The sequence below is a fragment of the Miniopterus natalensis genome, chromosome 10, assembly GCF_054644295.1.
Source record: "Miniopterus natalensis isolate mMinNat1 chromosome 10, mMinNat1.hap1, whole genome shotgun sequence".
Lineage (NCBI taxonomy): Eukaryota > Metazoa > Chordata > Mammalia > Chiroptera > Miniopteridae > Miniopterus > Miniopterus natalensis.
The window spans coordinates 15609324-15629884 of record NC_142090.1 but is presented as its reverse complement, the minus strand read 5'-3'; the positions used below and the strand labels follow the sequence as shown (position 1 = coordinate 15629884).

General features: G+C 38.0%; 1 protein-coding gene across 1 annotated transcript in view; it reads right to left on the bottom strand.

Annotated features, from left to right (window-relative positions):
- The window catches only part of COPG2 (coat protein complex I subunit gamma 2), a 267346-nt gene that overhangs the window by 245894 nt on the left and 891 nt on the right, over positions 1-20561 (bottom strand). Inside the window, exons 2-5 of the mRNA XM_087821015.1 lie at positions 20201-20253; positions 18779-18859; positions 15924-15995; positions 4406-4485 (exon numbers count right to left, since the gene is read on the bottom strand). Coding sequence (XP_087677141.1) covers positions 4406-4485; positions 15924-15995; positions 18779-18859; positions 20201-20253 — 286 coding nt within the window. The remainder of the gene's footprint in view (positions 1-4405; positions 4486-15923; positions 15996-18778; positions 18860-20200; positions 20254-20561) is intronic.

The following is a 20561-nucleotide window of genomic DNA, read 5'->3' as shown; positions in this document are numbered from 1 at the left end:
TCCTCTCTCTGAAGCTTTTAGTCCAACGGGCAGTGCTACTGCTGGTAGAGATTCCCCAGAGCCTGCGGGACTACCGTGCGTGCACAGACACTCCCTCCATTAGATAAGAGGCTGCTCCAGAGACCTTGCCGAGACCATCCTGCCTCTATTTTCGGCTTCTGCTTAGAAACTGAGGGAATCTATGAGTCACACCCTTGACTTCTTCAGAGCGTTTTGTGTGAGCGAAGACTGACCTTTGAATCTTTCCGAGGTTTTAGGAAAAGGCTATGGAGTAACTCCTTTGACTTTTTCCTCTAGAGCACGTTTTCCCACCGAGTCTCTTGACTTTTAGCATCCTTTGCCATTTTGGTAGGCTGAGGTTTCCAAAATCAAGAACTCCTGGTTCCTTTCTCTTTTTTTAGGTATAACTGACATATAACATTATATTAGTTTCAGATTTACAGTAAAACCTCGCTATAACAGACTAATTCAGGCAAACGGGTGTCCATCAAAGCCAAGAAAGTCTGTTACATAACAAAGTAGGTTTTCCAAACGTGTATGTTAAAAAAATCGAAAAATTAGTTAGTTGACCTGTTTTTACTTATGTAGACACGTTTGTGTAATTAAAATTAAGTATGTGTGAGAAGTTTAATTTCACAGAAAAGTTTTCTATATTTATCACTAATTTTAAATTTATACCGAATAGGTCACCCCGAGGAAACAACTGCACACGGCTGGGGGTGGCTTCGTGCACGTGGGAACACCGGCGGCAGGTGTTAAAACTGCAGCAGAAAGCCGGCCACGCGACAGTAGAACCAATTAACGTGCACAATGCGGTGTCATCACGTGCTACTCATTCCCTGAACACTGTTTACGAGGCTCTTGGATTTAAATATGTAGACTATAGTTGTAGATATGTAATATTTAATTATGTAGGTGAAATGACAGTGTTTTTTCCAACATATGGCCTATTCTCTAAAATTTGTTAAAAATAACAGTGAATTAATAACAAAAAATAACCTGTTAATTATAAGCAAATCTTAGTTAAAAGCATTTTAAAATTAACAAGGTGGCCCTAGCGAGTGTGGTTAAGTGGTTAGAGCATCAGCCCAAGCACTGAAGGATCACGGGTTCGATTCACAACCAAGGGCATATACCTGGGTTCCATGTAGGCTTTTTCTATCAGGAGGCAACCAATTGATGTGTCTCTCTCACACCCATGTTCCCTTCTCTCTCTCTCCCTCTCCCCTTCCCTCCCTCTCCCCTTCTCTCCCTCCCTTCCACTCTCTAAAAATCAATGGAAAAAATATCCTCAGGTGAGGATTAACAAAACGAAACAAAACAAAAAATTAACGGGTGTTGATTTTCACATATGTGAAAGTTTGTCCATTAAACCCAAAGTCTATTAAATCGAGGTCCGCAAAATCGAGGGTTAACTGTACAACAAAATGATTTGATTTTTGTAAAGAACTCCTGGTTCTTGTTTAACAGGTCTCTCTTCAATTTACTTCTCTACTCTGAAATGTACTATAAGTCACAAAAAGAAACTAGGCTGCACCTCAACACTCTGTTTGGAAATCTCAGTAAAATACCCAAATTCACTGCTGAGAAGTCCTGCTTGCCACATAACTGCAGGACACAATTCCGCTAAACTTCCTGTCACTATATAACAAGGATCCCCTTTCCTCCAGTTCCTAGCATCTTCCTCCTCATTTTCTTCTGAGTTTTCACCAGCAACGCCTTTTAGGCCCATATTTATACCAACAGTCTGTTCACAAGGATTTGCGTATTCTCTAAGGTGATAAATGTTTTCTCTATCCTGCTCCTCACTTCTTTCTCAGTCTAGCAGAGTCACTGACAACCACATTTCTAACAGTGTTCAAGTCAATGCAGGCTTTTTCTATCATGCTCCTCAAAATTCTTCCAGCAGCTGCTCACTGCCCAATTCCAAAGCCATTTCTACATTTTTAGATATTTGTTACAGCAGCATCCACTTCCAGGTACCAAAATCTCTATTAGTTTTCTTATTTTTCTAGCTTTGAGGATCTAATTAACATATAACATTGTGTATGTTTACGGTACGCAACATATTGACTTGATACACTTCTATACTGCAAAATCTATTAGTTTTCTATAGCTGCTGTAACAAATTACCACAAACTTAAAGGCTTAAGACAACCTTCATTTCTTTATCTTACAGTTCTGTAAGTTAGAAGTCCAACACAGGTCTCACTGGGCTAATAAAATCAAGGTGTCAGCAGGGCTGCTGCATTCCTTTCTGGAGGCTGTAGGAGTGAATCCACTTCCTTGCCGTTTCCACCCAAGACAAAAGTCCTTGACTCATAGCACCCCCTTTCCCATCTCCAAATCCAGCAATACTGTGACTCTCTGACCCGGCTCCCGCCAACACATCTCTTCGCCTACCCTTTTCTCCCACCTCCACTTTTAAGGACCCTTATCCTTATATTGGGCCCACCAGGATAATCTAGGATACTCTCCCTAGCAGCTAATCAGCAACTTTAATTCCCTTCCGCTGTGTAATGTAATATATTCACAGGTCTTGGGAATCAGGTTGGGGATATCTTGGGGGGGGGGGTATTCTGCCTACTACATTTACCAATTGTTTAAAATGAACTAGAAACCAACCACAATTCAAGGCAGCCTAATAAGACTCAGAGGGAAGTATTAACAGCAAAACAAACAAAAAACCCTCAATCAACGGCTGACTAATCCATTTTTAATTTTTCCAATATTTAGTGAAGCTGGCCATCTAAGTGAAGATTTTCTATTTCTTTCTTGTGGCCAACACTGTTCACTGGCTATTTCCAACCCCTTCTTCCTTGTCTGCCGCTATTATTTGAGCTGTAAAAGCTAAATACTCACTTTCCTGGACTCCTACAGATAGTCATATAACACAGCTGTGCCAAATGAAATCTAAAAATTGCCTAGGGAAAAGCTATTGCATACCTGATAAAGAGGCAGATGGTGCTGCCCTCCCTGGCCCCCTTCCCGATACCCCTCCCACCTGGAATGGTGCACTGCGGTAATTCAGGCATCTATTTTGCAATAATGTGAGAATGCCCACAAGAATTCAAGAGACGCCAGCCCTTCCATTGTCAAACTACTGAACCAACACAAGCTACTCTACGTCTATGTTGTTTCAGTGACGATTTACATCTGCCTTTCTGTTACTTTCAGCTGAAAGTTCAGGAAATTGAAACTATATTCAACACAACTGCTAGGTAAACATAAGCACCCTCCTCCAAAATTTATTTTGTTTTACAAAAACCATATTCACTTAAATGAGTTATAATTAAAAAGGCAATTATTTTTTAAATAACATGTGTTATATATTTTAGAACTCTAAATTATACACACTCATTCTAGAACATTTGGAAATTATCAAAAGTTTAAAGAAAATAAATAGCCACAATCCCAAATATCCAGAAATAACCTCCTGGTAATATATCAGTGTATTTCCATCCATATATTTTTATGTACATACATAAAATATTTTTTAAAGCGAGACTATATGGAATAAAGTACATAGACTTGAATCCAACTCTCATTTAGCACTTTACTGAGGACTTTTCCACATCATTAAAGATGTTTCAAAAATATATTCAAAAAATTAAAAATCAGATTATGAAATAATTAAATAATTTTTAACAATGGCAGACATTTAAGTTGTTTGATCCCTTTTGCCAGTGTAAACAGTGTTGCAGTGAGCACTACTGTATGCAAGTCTTTCTGCGCTCTCTCTGATTATTTTCTGAGCATTGTTACACAGATGTGGCATCACTGGGTCAAAGGGATAAACCCTTTCAAACATTCAACAAAAGCTGCCAAATTTGCTTTCTAGAAAAACTGAATCAATTTATTATCCTACTTTCTTTCTATAAACAAAATATCAGTCTCCCTTATAAGTACTGACTGCCTTTTTTCTTTTTTTGCCAATTTGATGAGTAAAAATATCATAACTTATTCTCTAATTAATTTACATTTTCTGGTTACTAGTGAAAATGACTACATAAAGATATTTTGATCCTTTATATGGGTTATTTTATTAATTATCACTTGGAATTTTTTGAAATATGAGAATTCTATTATAAATATTTTGATGTACTTATATTTTATTTCAGTGTATCACTTAATTTTTTAGTTTTGTTTATATATATTTTTATAAACATTTAAAATGTAATCATATCTATTAGCATTATCCTTTGTGAGGTCTTTCTTTGTGTAATCATACAGGATGGTTTTTACATAATGACACCACATTTCAGAAAAGAATGTTTTAAGATATTATATTCTTTTAAATTTCTATTGACTTTCTTATAGTCAAACAAGTAAAATTAATATCAAAAGAACAAATATTCCACTAAATATATGAGTACCCCACCCTAGGTTTTGACCGTTCGCATACCTGCTTGTGACAATGATGACATCCTCAGAGATGTTAGCCATTTCTTTGATGGTAAGGTAGCACATTCTTCTCAATGTTTGCTGAAATTATTTATAAAAGGCAACAGGTTATTCCTAAGAAAATGGTTTTCTAAACTGTTTGAAGTGAGGACCCCAAGTAGATATATTTAGAAAGTTATTCTTCAAAAGATTCTCATCCATCCAAAAAAGTCCTTTCAAGAATATTTGGATGAGAAAATAAATATTCAGAATACAACTATTTCTTAAACACAAGTAATTGCTGCACTGACACCGGAAAGTATCTAGATGAAAACTCAAAATTTCAGTTAATTATACAGGTTTTTATGCAAAGAGATCCAAAGTTGTGAGTCCAAAGACTTAAGATTTTCTTTTTTTGTTGTTGTTGACTCTATTACAGTACCCCCATTTCCCCTCCCCCAGTTTTGCCTTCCTCCCCCCTGCCCCCGCCCAGGCCTTCACAGTATTACTGTCAGTGCCCATAGGCTATGCACATAGGCGTATTTTTCCGCTGATCTCTTCCTGTTTTCCCCACTCCTCTCCTCTGAGCTCTGTCAGTCAGTTCCATGCATCCATACCCTATTTTGTTCGTCAGTTTATTTTGTTCTTTAGATTCCACATAAAAGTGAGATCATGTGATATTTGTCTTTCTCTAACTGGCTTATTTCGCTTGTTAAAGGCTTGCCCTGGAAACTGTATTTTTTGAATTCTTGAAAAAAATATATGTGGATACAGGCAGACTGCATTTTCCTCAGTTCGGCACATACAGATGTTTTTCCTTAAAATATTTGTGGTTATATAACCAACTCCCATTTTCAATGATCCAGATCTCTAGATACCTGGATCTAAAATAAGTGTTAAGCTAATAAGTGTGAAGCTAAATAAGTGCCCCTCCTCCTCACCTGGATCTCTGATTTATTCATACACTATGGGCACTGGTTCCGCCAGCCTGTCTAGCCTCACTGTCTACCAAGTAACTTCAAATGACGTATAAGTAGTGAAACCAAACACATCAGACCCAGCTCCAGAGTCCAAGCTGTAGACAGAATCCAGTAGAGACTACTGAGCCCATCGAGAAAAGGGAACAAGGGACTGAGGATTCTCATGGGGATTAAACACACACAAAACATCACCCCTAGAAAGAGAAAGCCAGTACAGGGCAAATGAACGGGGCAGATACACCCACATGAAACTACGATGAGAAGAAAACAGAAAACAAGAATAAAAACTTCAGAGCTGAAGATGATTTGCCCCTCCCAAATAAAAACCCACCATGCAGCAGAATAAAACTGAAGATATAAAATATTAAAACCACACTTCAGACGCCACCTCGCACTTGCCAAAATGACTAAAAATTTTAAAAGTGACAATACAAAGTGTTAACAAAGATGGGCTCATAACTATTAAAAAATATTACCTAAACCAATACACAGAGATGCTAAATAAAACAGAAACAAAAATTTAAGTATGTAGTCAAGGACAAAACGAAGGGCAATTTATAGGTGCCAAAAATGGAGAAACAAACCACCGCTAGCTAGAGAAGGAGGAAGGAGGAAATCTAAAACATCTCGGAAGGATGGAATTCTAAAAGGTATGTTCTTCAGACACAGGGAAAATTATTCTAGATAATATCAGAAATATAGCAAGGAACAAAGAGTAAAAAGAGAAAGTGGTAAACAGTAACAAGACAGTGTGGTATCGGCAAAAGAACAGACAGACAGAGAACAGACCACCCAGAAATACGCCCACATAAATATAGCAACTGATCTTTGACTTAAGAGAAAAGGCCATGCAATGGCACAAAGACAGTCTCTTCAACAAATGGTACTAGAACAACTGGACGTCCACATGAAAAATATAAATCTAGACACAGACCTTACAACCTTCACAAAAATGAACTCAAAATGGATCACAGACCTCAACGTAAAATGCAAAACTGTAAAAGTCCTAGAAGAAAACCTAGATAACCCTGGGTATGGTGGTGACTTTTTACATACAATACCAAAGGTATGATCATAATAGAAATAATTGATAAGTTGGCCTTCATTAAAATGAAAAATTTTTCTGCAAAGGACAATGTCAAGAGGATGAACAAGCCACAGACTGGGAGAAAATACTTTCAGAACACATATCTGAGAAAGGACTGTTATCCAAAATATACAAAAAAATCTCTTACAAGTAAAAAATAAGAAAAACAACCTGACTTAAAAATGGGCCAAAGACCTTAACACACACCTCACTTAAGAAGATATACAGATGGTAAGTATAAAAAAAAGATGCTCCACATCATATGCCATCGGGGAAAGGCAAATGAAAACAACAAGATACCACTATACTCCTAACAGAACGGCTACAATCCAAAACACTGACACCACCAAATGCTGATGAGGATGTGGACCACCAAGAACTCTCATTTGTTGTTGGCGGACATAAAAATGGCACCGTCGCTTTGGAAGATGTTTTGGTGATTTCTTTCAAACTAAACATACTATTACCATGCAGTCCAGCAATAGTGCCCCTTGGTATTTACCCAAAGGAGCTGAAAACTTATGTCCACACAAAAACCTGCACACGGATGTCTACAGCAGCTTTATTCTTAACTGCCAAAAGTTGGAGGAAACCAAGATGTCCTTTAGTAGCTGAATGGATAAACTGTGGCATATCCAGAAAACAGAATATGATTCGGCACTAAAAATAAATGAGCTATCAAGCCATGAAGAGACATGGAGGAAACTTAAATGCATATTAACTAACAGCTGAAAGGAGCCACTCTGAAAAGGCCATATGTTGTATGAGTCCAACTACATGGCATTCAAGAAAAGGCAAAACTATGGAGACAGTAAAAAGATCCATAGTTGCCAGGGGCTGGGGAAGAGGAGATGGAGTTAGGGGGGAGCTAGAGTGCAAAGGATTTTTCGGGCAGTGAAAATAGTCTGTGTAATATTTTAATAATGGATGCATGTCACTATACATTCGTCAAAACCCATAGATGTACAAACACCAAGACTGAACACCAACATAAGCTATGGACTCTGGATGACTATAAAGTATCAATAATGTAGGTTCATCAGTTGCAACAAATGTACCAGTTTGGGGCATGCTGATATTGGGGAGGCTGTGCATGTGAGGGGACAGAGAGTATATGGAAAATCTCTGTACCTTCCTCTTAATTTTGCTGTGAACCTAAAACTGTTTTTAAAAAAATCCTGTTTTTGAAAGTGGTAAAGATGAATAAATCTGCATGAACAACAAAAACCGATGTTATGATGTATAAATATGTTTATATGCTCACATACATATAAGTAATAAGTAACCTAAGGTTCTCAAATGTTCATGAACAGGAAAAAGATAAAGGTGAATATTAGATTTTGATGAGTCAAAAATTCACGTTGCAATTTCTAGGGTAACCACTAACAGAACTTTCAAACTATTATCCCACATGTTGTTGCTGCTGCTCTGTTTATTTTTATTCAGTCTTTTTTCTGTTTCATTTTGGAAAGTTTCTATCTTCAAATTCACTGATTTTGCCCTAGGTGGTTTTGCCCAGTGGTTAGAGAGTCAGCCCTCAAACTGAAGGGTCCGGGTTCGATTCCGGCCAAGGGTACATACCTCTCCCCAGCCCCACTAGGGACGCATGCAGGAGGCAACCAATCAATGTGTCTCTCTCACATCAATGTCTCTCTCTCTTTCTCTCTTTCTTTCCCTTCTACTCTCTGAAAAGCAATGGAAAAAATATCCTCGAGTGAGGATTAAAAAAAAAAATTTACTGATTTTTTTCCCCCTGCAGTCTTTAATCTGCTGTTAACCCCATGCGGTGTATTTTTCATGACAGATAGATATATAGATAGATCGTTTTTTTTAATTTCTGTATCTCTCTAGATGTCTTATTTTGCTCCTCATTCTTGTCGTGTCTTTCTATGCATTAAGCATCTAGACCACATCTATAGTGGCTGTTTTAATGTCATTATCTGCTCATCCATCATCTTTATCATTTCTGGGATCGTGTCTGTTGATGCATTTTTCTCCTGACTATGGATAATATTTTATTGCATGCTGTACATTGTGAAGTTTATATTGTTAGGCGCTGGATTTTGTTGCATTTTTTAACATAGCATTGTATGTATTGTTTACTCTGTCATAAAATTAAGTTACCTTTGATCTGTTTTTCACTCTTCAGGCTCACTTTTAAGCATTTTACAGCTTTAGTCTAAGGCTAATCTATTCTCCATTACTGAGGTGATACCTCACTGAGAACTATACCAGATGACAAAGTCTTAACACTCTCGCCAGTGGGAATATATACTATTCTCAGCCTGGTGTTCTGGTGATTCTTTTTTTTTTAATCCTCATTTGAGGATATTTTTTCCATTGCTTTTCAGAGAGAGTGGAAGGGGAAGGGAGGGAGGGGGGAAGAGAGAGAGAGTGAGAGAGACAGAGAGAAACATCAATGTGGGAGGGATACATCGATTGGCTGCCTCCTGCACTAACCCCGACTGGGGCCGGGGATTGAGCCTGCAACCAAGGTACGTGCCCTTGGCAGGAATCAAACCCAGGACCCTTTAGTCCATGGGCCGATGTTCTAACCACTGAGCCAAACAGGCTAGGGCTCTGGTAATTCTTTCTTTGGCCTGGTGCAGTTTCCTTTCACATATGCATGGATCCGTTCTTATCCAAAGTCAAGGGGGGCCCTCAGTAGATTGCTGGAACTACCTCCTACCTTTCTTTCTTCTCTCCCCTTCTCTCCCCCTCACTTCCTCTCTTCCTACCTCCTTCTTCTTTTACTCTGCCCTTCAAATTCAAGCTTTCTTAGCCTCCCCAATTCCACACGTTTTCTCAACTTAGAAAGATAACTAGGTTCCTTTTCAGTATGCCCTTCCTGACCAGAGGCCTGTACTCTGCCTCTGGGCAATGAGCTACTGTAGTCCTACGGCACACCTTTTCTTTTTCTTCAGGTTGCAGTCCCGGGATACCTAGTAATCCTGTGTAATATATTTTGTTTGATTTTCTAGCTATTAATGGTAGCAGGGTAAATCTAGCCCTTTTATCATGGCTGGAAGCAGAACAGAAATGTGCTCCTAATAACAAAACATATGGTAAAAAATACATATATGTTGAATTACCTAGTTACGCCTTTATTATCTCCAACACAATCCACAGTAATTAGAGAACACAGTCTATACCATTACATTCCTTTGAAATGTGTTGTCTTGCTTTATGACTCAATAGTCAACTTTTGTAAATATTTTTTTGCTGTTCACTTACATTTAATGTAGATAATGATGGTCTATATCTACCATCTATTATATGATTTATGTTTGTCCTGCTTGATCTATGTTTCTTTTCTTTTTTCCCCTTTGTTCTTGTTTGATTTTTTAACATTCTAGTTTTTGGCACAATTAGTTTGGAAGAGAAAACCAACAGAGAAAAATCAATGAAATAAAAGCTAGATGTGTTAAGAGATCAGCAAGTTTATAAACCTCCACACAAATTTTACAGGCATAAAAGAGCAGAGACAATTTACCAATATCAGGATGAAAGAAGAGACATCACTACAAATCCTCCAAACATTGAAAGAATAAAGGAATACATATTTTGAACAGTTTTATGCCAACAAAGTTCAGCAATTTAGGTGAAATGGACAAATTCCTTGAAAGACACGAACTGCCAGAGCTTGCTCAAGACAAATAGTCTGAATAGCACCATACCTATTTCTTTTTAATGGGTTAACTATCAAAAACCTTCCCACAAAGAAGATGGCTTCAATAGTGAACTCCATCAAACATTTCACGAAAAATTAATACTGATTCTACAAGTCTTTCAGAAAGCAGAAGAGGAAAAAAACCTTCCCAATTCATTTTATGTGGCCAGCATTTTCCAATTACAAAACCCAGACCAAAAAAAAAAAACCATAAGAAAAAACTAAAGATCAATATATTTCATGACCAGAGACTCAAAAATCCCTAACAAGTTTTAGCAAACAGAAACCAAAGATTTTATATTTTTCAGGAAAATAAACAAATGGATCTCACCATATCAATATACTAAATAAGAAAAACCATGACAATACAATGGATATAGGAAAGCATTTGACAAAATTAAATATCCATTCATGAAAAAATCTTTCAGCAAACTAGGAATAAAAAGGAACTTCCTCAACCTTATAAAGGCCACCTATGAAAAACTTAGAGCTAACGTACTTAATTTTAATGGTGAAAGCCTAAAGACCTACCCCCTAAAGATCAGGTACAAAGCAAGGATGTCTCTGAGACCAACACTTCTATTGTAAGACAGTACGCCAAGACAAATAAAAGGCATACAGACTGAAAAGGAAAAAGAAAATCCTAAGCAACTCCCATAATACTCCTAGAACAAATAACTGAATTTAACAAGATCGCAAGACACAGGGCAATATACAAAAATCAATTTAATTTCTACAGACTACCCACAAACAACACAATAGCACAAGAAACACAATAGCATAAAAAATATTAACTACTTTAGGATAAATTTCACAAAATATGTCTAAGACTTGTATGCTGAAAGCTAAAATACCACTGACAGAAATTAGAGAGACCTGAAAAAAGAGAGATGTACACCATGTTTGTGGAGCAGAAAACTCAATAATGTTACAATGTCAATTCTCCTCAAACTGATCTTTAGATTCAATGCCATCCCCTTTAAAGATCAATTTGACAAAATCGAATAACTAGCATGTCTAGAAATTCCACTCGTAGGCTATCTACCAAAGAAGAATTCTCACTGTGTGCACAAGAAGACATGTACATATACATTATGTGTAGTATCATTTGTAATAGCAAAACACAGAAACAATTCAAATATCTATCAATGAGAGATGGGTAAATAAATAGGAATACTGTACATTCATTCACACACTGGGATTCCATTCAGCAGACACTGAACAAAGGAGAAGTACATGTAGCAAGTGAGTAGAGCTTAAAAACATATTAGTTTTTTAAAATGCAAAATAATATGAAGATGATACTATTTATATTTTATTTTAAAAAACACAAAAATACTAACTTTAGATTATGGATGTAAACATATGTAATACAGTGGCACCTCGGTTTTCGAACGTCTCTGTTGACGAGCATTTTGGTTTACGAATGCCATAAACCTAGGCGTTAATGCTTCAGTTTTTGAAGATGTCTCGGAAGTCGAACATGCCCCATGGCTTCCACTGAGGGCAAGATCCTGAGGCCTCACTGTCGGCTGTGGATCCCTCAGTTTTTGAATGTTTCAGAACTCCAACGGTCTTCCGGACGGATTACATTAGAAAACTGAGGTCCCACTGTACATCTATATACATACACATGGACAGAAGGACACCAATCTCAAGGTAGTAATCAGCCTCTGGGAAAGGAAGGAACTCCACTTGCTGATGGCAAAATCCTCAACTCTTCCCCCCCAACCCCCCCCATAAATCACACCCTCAATTCCATATTCTGCCTAAGGGACCATCCGAATGAATAGCATTGTGCTCTGCACAGTTACTTACCTCAGTCACTACAAAAAACCTAAAGCATCCTGGTCATGACTCATCACCATGCAGCTGGGTACAGCACCTAATCTGACTGCAGCTCCCATCCTTCCACAAATCCCAAGCCCCTCCATCATGCTCTCCGGCACTTTCATCAGCAAAACCCCTTCTATCCTGACTCTTTTCCGAACAGTCCCAACTTTTCTCTAACTAAAACCTGGCTCTCCCCTGAAGATTTTCCTGCAGCCCTCTGCAATGGTGGCTGTTTTCTCCCCTTTAAGCCACATCCACCACACGGGCAGGTGGGGAAGCTGTCCAAGTCAGTTTTCGTTGCTTTTCGAAATCCCTATGCTGCCTTCTCTCACTGTGCCTCCTTCTTCCCTAAAAAACTCTGGCTTTAAAGTTTATGCCATTAGACTGATCGCCTGCCACCATTCTTGGTTGCATGTATAGATCCAGGTTACTTCCCTTATTTACTTATTATTATTATTATTATTTTTAATATATCTTTATTGATTTCAGAGAGAGGAAAGGAAAGGGAGAGAGAGAGACAGAAACATCAATGATGAGAGAGTCATTGATCGAGCCCGAAACCCGGGCATGTGCCCTGACCGGGAATCGAACCCCGATCACCTGGATCCTAGGTCAACGCTCAACCGCTGAGCCACGCCCGGCTGGGCACTTCCCTTATATTTAAAAAATAGTATTACCTTGTACACTATCACTATCTCCAATATTACCCCACTAATAATTATTGGTGATTTTAATATCCGCACAGACAATATTAAAACTCTGCGCATGCTGTGGAATTGACCTCTCCTCCAACGATCCTGTCCTTCCTACTGTGACTGCCCACTTCCATTGTCACAGTCTTTATCAATAACAGTATCCCTTTCATAACTTCATTTCCAAGCATTTCACTCTCCAAACACCACCCTTGACTCCAACAACTCTTTTCACTCCATCATGACCTATATCCATTGGTTCTAAATGTTTCAATCAGCCCCTGTTCTTACTTGCCTCCTAGCCAAACACAGATTCCATAGTCAGTATTTCAATTACTCAACTTCCTTGTTCCTGCCTCTGTTGACTAACTCGGCAAAATCCCAACCCTAACCAATCCATGCCTTACCCTGATGCCTGTAACCAGGGAAAAACATTCGCCTTGCTGCCTGCTAATACTGTAAACCTGTGACCGCTAACTTCAAGGGGCCATTTGTCCTGTCCAATAGTCCTACATTTGCACAATTCATTTCCTAGAAAACTATTTCACACCTTCTTTTCTTAATACCACCTCTGTGCTAGAGGCTTCAAGTCTGTCCTCACTGTCTCTTCCCTGCTCTGCATCTTCTTCTCTGCTCCATGTCCAGCTCCTCCTCCCAACTGCCCATCTTCTGAGCAACAGCAACCACAGGCCCAGATACTTGCACTACAAATTTAGAGCCACAAAGAAGCAACAGCCCTACATGTTTGTTTATAATTGTTTATTTAATTTTTTTTCCATCAACCTTTATCCCCTCTATGCCCTCTTCCACCTTCACCCTCACACACACACAATCACCACTGTAGTCCATGGCCATGAGTTCTCTCTCTCTTTTTTTCCTTTTTGGCTCCATCCTCCCCCCTCCCACCCCCCCACACACACCCCTGCTCTCTATCAGTCTGTCTCTATTTTGCTTGGTAGTTCACTCAGTTAATTAAATTCCACACATGAGCAAAATCGTATGGTACTTTCCTTTCTCTGCCTGGCTTATTTCACTCAGCATAATGTTCTCCAGGTCCATCCATGCTGTCGTGAAGGGTAAAATTTTCTTCCTTTTTATGGCATAGTAGTACTCCATTGTGTAAATGTACCACAGCCGTTTTATCTACTCATCTACTGATGGACACTTGGGCTGCTTCCAAATGTTGGCTATTACAAATCATGCTGCAGTGGACACAGGGGTACATATACTCTTTCAAATTAATATTTCCGGTTTCTTCAGATAAATACACAGAAGTGGAATCGCTGGGTCATAAGAGAGTTCCATTTTTAATTTTTTGAGGAAACTCCATACTGTTTTCCACAATGGCTGCACCAGTCTGCCTTCCCACCAACAGTGCATGAGGGTCCCCTTTTCTCCACATCCTCGCCAACACTTGTTGTTTATTGATTTATTGATGGTAGCCATTCTGACAGGTGTGAGGTGGTATCTCACTGTAGTTTTAGTTTGCATCTCTCTGATGATTAGTGACATTGAACATCTTTTCATTAATCTATTGGCCTCTTTGGAGAAGTGTCTATTCAGGTCTTTTGCCCATTTTTAAATTGGACTGTTAGTTTTTTTGGTGTTGAGTTTTTTAAGTTCTTTATAAATTTTGGATATTAACCCCTTATCAGATGTATCACTGGCAAATATGTTCTCCCATTCAGTGGGTTGTCTTTTTCCATAACTTTTATAATAGTCCCTCCCCTTGGCCCCAGTACAGCAGCTTGGAATGCCTAGCATTCTAATCTAATTCCGCCAATAATAATTCTATAATCATAGTGGTTCTGCTTCCCTGATTAAACACTGAGTTAGGAAAATAGGACCTTAAGGATAGGAATCTGAAATTGCTTCTCTGAGTTGATAAAAAGCGTTAATGACCATTTCCAGTGGTAAAGGGGACACTAGTAGTCCATTGCATACAGTGGCAAAATACCTAAATTACCACCTGCAGACAGTATAATCAAGAACCTGTAAGACAAGCCTTTGGCCAAGTAGTTGCTGCCATAGAACATTTTTATAAAAATGAGTTGTATAATAGGTCAGTTGCTTCTAAGTACACTGGAGAACTTGCTAAAAAAAAATGATGAGCTCAGAGTTGTAAATTCACAGCTCAAGGTCTAGGTAAGTGACTAGAAATTTTCTCTATTGCCTTAATAAGAAGCCTATGTCATGTGGACACAGGGCTGAGACTGCTGAAAGGCATATCCTGCGGGATGAATTACAATGCAAATTCAACTCACACCCTTGTGGGGCATCTTATGTTAAAGTCAGGACCTTGACTGGGAAGAAGTTGGGGCCCTGAAAACTGGAACAGGGACTTTAGGCAGACTACAATGAAGCTGAGTACCCTGAACCCCTAAATTCCACCAAGCCTCCTTTGCAAATACAAGTAGTTCTTCTGCCCCCATCTGAGGAACACTGTCTCCCTTTGCCTGAAGGATGTGTAATGGCCTCCCCTGAGCTAGTTGCCTTACAAGGGACTGCTGATGTTCCTGAGGACCCACTCCCAAAACTTCTCATTATCTAAACACATAACCAGACTCAAATCCCAGAAGGTCCTGGGGGTCAGGCAAAAAATGTGGCCTGTGATGACATGCAATACATACCAAATGGACTACAAGATTTGGACAGTTTATGTGAACAGAAAGGTGGAAAATATATATTCCAGAATCCCCTTCCCTGTATGGTTCTGAGCTAGAGCTGGGCAAAAGAGAAATACAGCATGTGCCACATTAGAAGACAGGACTGAAGCAGCAGCCATTGTGCTCTGAAAGTCAGGGTGGTCTAAGGTAATGAGAGACAGATGCAGAGGTTTTGGCAGCTCTTGTCTGTCCTCACTCTTTTTTTCCCCCTGCCTGTCCTCTTTCCCACTCTGCATCCAGCTCTTCCTCTCAACTGCCAGCCCTGCTAAACAACAGCAACCCCGGGCCCAGCAGAACCTTGACTAAGAACGCAGAGATGTGGTAGCTCCGCTGACTTCCACACCATTCCCTTCTGCAGTGCATGCCAGGAGCTGGGTCATAAAAGCCTTTGTGACTGCAAGGCAGATATGTGGGTGAACAGCTTTATACTACATACTTTCATTCCTTTACTTTCATATGTCCTTTAGTGAACATTTTATGAAAATAAACAATTTTTAAGTAATTTTAAACATTTCAAGCAACCTCCCCTAATTTGGAACACTCTAAGTTCCCCAAGGAAAACAAATAAAAGCAGCTTTTCAGCCTAAAAGAATAAAAAATAAAAGGACTTACATCATTAGATTGAAACAATCGAGTCATTGCAAAGAAAGCTTCTGTGGCTTCTGTAGTTCCAAAGTGTTCACCCTAAGTAAAATTGAAAACAACAATTAAGGATTTTCTCTTTATTTCTGCAAAACTCTTTTAGAATGCAGGTAAAAAATCTATTTGTAAACAATAGCCTTTTTGCTATTTTTCTGGCATAGACATTTACCCGTTCCTTATTTAAAATAATTCAATATCACACACCATGCTATAAAAGTCCTAGAACAGTGGTCTCTAACCTTATAGCAGGAACTGTTTTAATTTCCCTGAAGAACTGTGATTTATAAGGAGGTAGAAAATGACAGCAAGTTGAGATTCTAATCAGATTGTGATGTTATTGTTACACTGCCTATGAGCAGAGATCATACCCTATACCTTTCTATAATCCAATGACCAGCGCAAACCCTGACATTCTCATAGGAACATAATAAATATTAAACTGTAAACAACTATGAGGAATCCAGAAAATATAACTTAAAAGAGACCCACTAAAAGGGCTGGAATCAGGTTAGTTATATAAAAGGCTTAAGGGGCCACTAATAGATCTCTAGATACTGGCTAAAGCCCCTAAAACATGCTTTGGATCAGAACTTGAATCTGCTCCATAAATCAGCTGAGGACCTTGGCTGAAGCCTGAAATTTTTCATTTCTAACTAGCTTCCAATAATGAGAATGCTGCTGATCTGAGAACCACATTTTTATTTATTTCTTGCATAACAAGATGTTAAATAACCTATTTCACTTATAGTCAAAACACTGCACATCACAGGCTACCTTAAACATTACCATTTCAATTTAATATCTTCATTAAAGCAATCCTATAAAATATGTCAGGCCCAATCACTTTCAGAACTTCAGATCTTACATAGAATATAACTAGTCTTCACTCTATTTGTCATGAGTCTAAGAATAAGTCAATTTTGATGAAAAACTTTAAGAGCTTAGGATGAAAGATAAAGTATAAGAGTTTACAACTGCTTCAATCAGAATATCCAACTTGCTCACCAGTAACCGATTTCCACTCTTTCTTTCATAACTATTTCCTAAATACCTAGAAGGTCATGTACTTTTCAGTGATATTCATAAAACTTGAGTCCCTATTTGTTAAAACTCAGAGAACATATGGATATATCAACTCTGGTAGAAACTTAAAAGTATTTTTCCATAAAGCTCCCCCAAGTTCTAGGCAAAAGAAAAAACTAAGGTCCCCAAACCTGTTTATGTATCAGCCTGTGCTTGGCAATTTCCTTATCAAGATAATTAAATGTTTCAACATGAGTTGCCCGTGAAGGAGCTATTGGCCAATACCAAAGTATATGCTACTCTGAACCAACGCCAACTACTCAAAACTCTGCTTATATAATGGGTTTAGTTAACTTGGATACAACGTCTGCTAAGAAAAGTTAAATAAAAATTATGGTGCCTTAAATGTTTCCAGTATTCTACCACAGAGGGATATGACTTTGTGAACTTTATTTAAAAGTATGTATTTGTTGCTCATCTCCATTTGCGAACTACAGAACTTTATTATGTCTCTGGATGAGGTCTTCAGTCATGAAACATAGTAAAACATAGATAAAATATTCTCATGGAATTCAAATTGGAAACCATAGTCTTCTTAGCACCATATGTAAACCATCTGAGGATGTGAGGGTGTTGGTGTCTGTGTGTGTGTGTGTGTGTGTGTGTGTGGTCTAAGAAACAAAATCACATTTTCTAAGGCCCTAGGAAAATTTTTAAAATCTATCTTTATTGTTGTAAGTATTAGAGATGTCCCTCCTTTTGACCCCCTCCACCCTGTACCCACCCCCAGGCCCTAGAAATTTTATGAGATTTTTAAGTCAACAACAACAAAATAAATAAATAAAATTAATAACAGCAACAGCAAATAGAATCTATTTCATTTAGGGCAAATATTTTTGTTGGTTTTGTCTGTTATATCCTAGTGTCTAAAACAGTGCATAGGACACCACAGATACATAATAAATACTGGCTGAATGAGTGAAAGAAAACTATTTCTGAATGCTTACTATGTATCTAGGACTATTCTTAATGCTTTACATTTAGAATCTCATTTAATCACTAAAACAGATATTATCATAATCCCCATTTATAGAAAAAGACATTAAAAAATAAAATGGTTAAGCCCAGAATCATATTTTGTAATGGCAGAGTAGGAATAATAAATATAAGATCTGAATATTAAAAGCAAAGCTTTAAAACACGGGTGGGGAACCTTTTTCCTGCCAAGGGCCATATGGATATTTATAACATCATTTGCAGGCCATACGAAATTATCAACTTAAAAATTAGCTATGAAAAAAGCTCCTAGATTTATTGAATTTTGAGTCCTGCCTGAGGTAGCCTTGACAGGGCCAGACCAAATGATTTCACGGGCCATATACGCCTGCAGGCCAGACGTTCCCCACTCCTGCTTTAAAATATCACCATATACCCACCCACCCACCCCCTAAAAAAGGTAAAATATCTATCTAGAATATGTCTAAGGCTCTGGCACTACATTTTTGGAGGAACATAAAGACCTCTGAACAATTCTAAACAACATGTTTTAACATTATCTAATATTTGGTTAAAATCAAATCAATGTTGCGAATCTACAATGTGCTTAGCTGCTTTAGTACCTCATGCATAAAAAGATGTCACAGTCCTTGTCCTCAAGAAGTTTTACATATTATTATGTTAAAAATTGTAGATTTTTTAAATAAGTGAATTTTCAAAAAATTATACTTTCCAGAAAGTACTTTACTACATATTATGTATTTCTATACCAAGACACAAATCCAAAGAAAATCAAAATAATTTACCTGGTTCAGTAAGTAGAGAATCTTTGTAAGAATATGCAAACATCTTCTTGGATTGATGGGTGTTTCATTGAACAGACGAGCCTGGAAACAAAATACACTGCTATATATAGTTTACTTTCTACATTTCCTATCTCAGATTACAGAAAATCAACCTTAAGAAAATAAAGACTATTATGTATTTTAATTACAATAAATATCCAAATAATGTTAACTACCTATAGTTTTCCATTTATAATGGTATACGATAAATGATTAGAAGTGGCCCTTGATTTTCCATTTTTTACTCTCTGTTACCCTTAGGTCTACTGCTTCAACTCTGTGAGCTCTATTAAGTAAGATTCACAATATTTATCTACATCACATGAATACAATGAGTTTAATTAATATCTATAACTTCGTTCAATAACCTTGCACTAAACACCTCTTCTGGCATTTTATTTAAAATTCTCTCATTTTTTAATCTTTATTGTTGAAAGTATTACATATGTCCCCTTTTTTTCCCCCATTAGCTCCCTCCACTCCTCAACTGCCCCATCCCCAGGCTGTCCCCATACCAATGTCTGTGTCCATGGGTTATGCACTTATGCATGTAGGTTCTTTCATTAAAGTCTCCCCACCCGCCCTCACCCCCCACCTTCCCTTTGAGATTCCTCAGTCTATTCCATGCTTCCGTGTCTCTGGATCTATTTCGTTCATCAGTTTATTTTGTTCATTAGATTCCACATAGGAGTGAGATCATGTGGTACTTGTCTTTCTATGACTGGCTTATTTCACTTAGCATAACAATCTCCAGTTTCCTCCATGCTGTCCCAAAGGGTAAGAGATCTTTCTTTTTTACAGCTGCATAGTATTCCATAGTGTAAATGTGCCACAGCTTTTTTACCCACTCATCTACTGATAAGCACTTGGGCTGTTTCCAGATCTTAGCTATTGTAAATTGCGCTGCTACGAAATTCTCAGCATGTGGCCCTGACTGGGTAGCTCGGTTGGCTGGAGCACCAACCCCTACACCAAAAGGTTCGATTCCCAGTCAGGGCACACTCAGATTGCCGGTTCGATCCCCGGTCAGGGCGCGTACAGGAGGCAACTGATGGATGTTCCTCTCTCTCTCTCCCCCCTTTCCTCTCTCTCTAAAAATCAATAAACATATCCTCAGGTGAAGATTAAATAAATAAATAAATAAATAAATAAATAAATAAATAAATAAATAAATAAATCTCAACATGTAGCACAGTCTGCACTCTCTCTCTCCTCTGACAAGCAACCCCCTTCCTTTTCTCTCAAGTCTATATTGTCTGAACTCAGTTAAATTCCTTAATTCTTATTTTGAATCTCAGCTTTCTGAGATTCAAAATGGGCTCTCTGCCCACCATTCTAAAATGGAATGGAAAAGAAGAAATACAATATACTGCCAAGCCATACCTCCTGTAAGACAGCACTCTTCTCCAGATGCCGAAAAGGATTGGAGCCACTACCTATAGTATGAAATAAAGCATATCTTTAATAGCTGTACTACACAAATTTATTTTCTACAGGATACTGAATGCTTGGCTATCTCACCTAAGTGGATATCACAGTGCTAATTACTAATCTTCATATAAACTAATCATTTTGATTCTGAAAATATTTCTGTCATTGCTTTCCTGTAAGATCTTATACTTTTGCAGGAATCCTGCCCAAAATGAATGTCTTCTTTCTCCTGTCCTCTTTTTATATGAATGTTGCAAATACCTGTCATGTCCACACAACCAAGATGAATGAGATCGTGGTAGGGCTCTTTGGA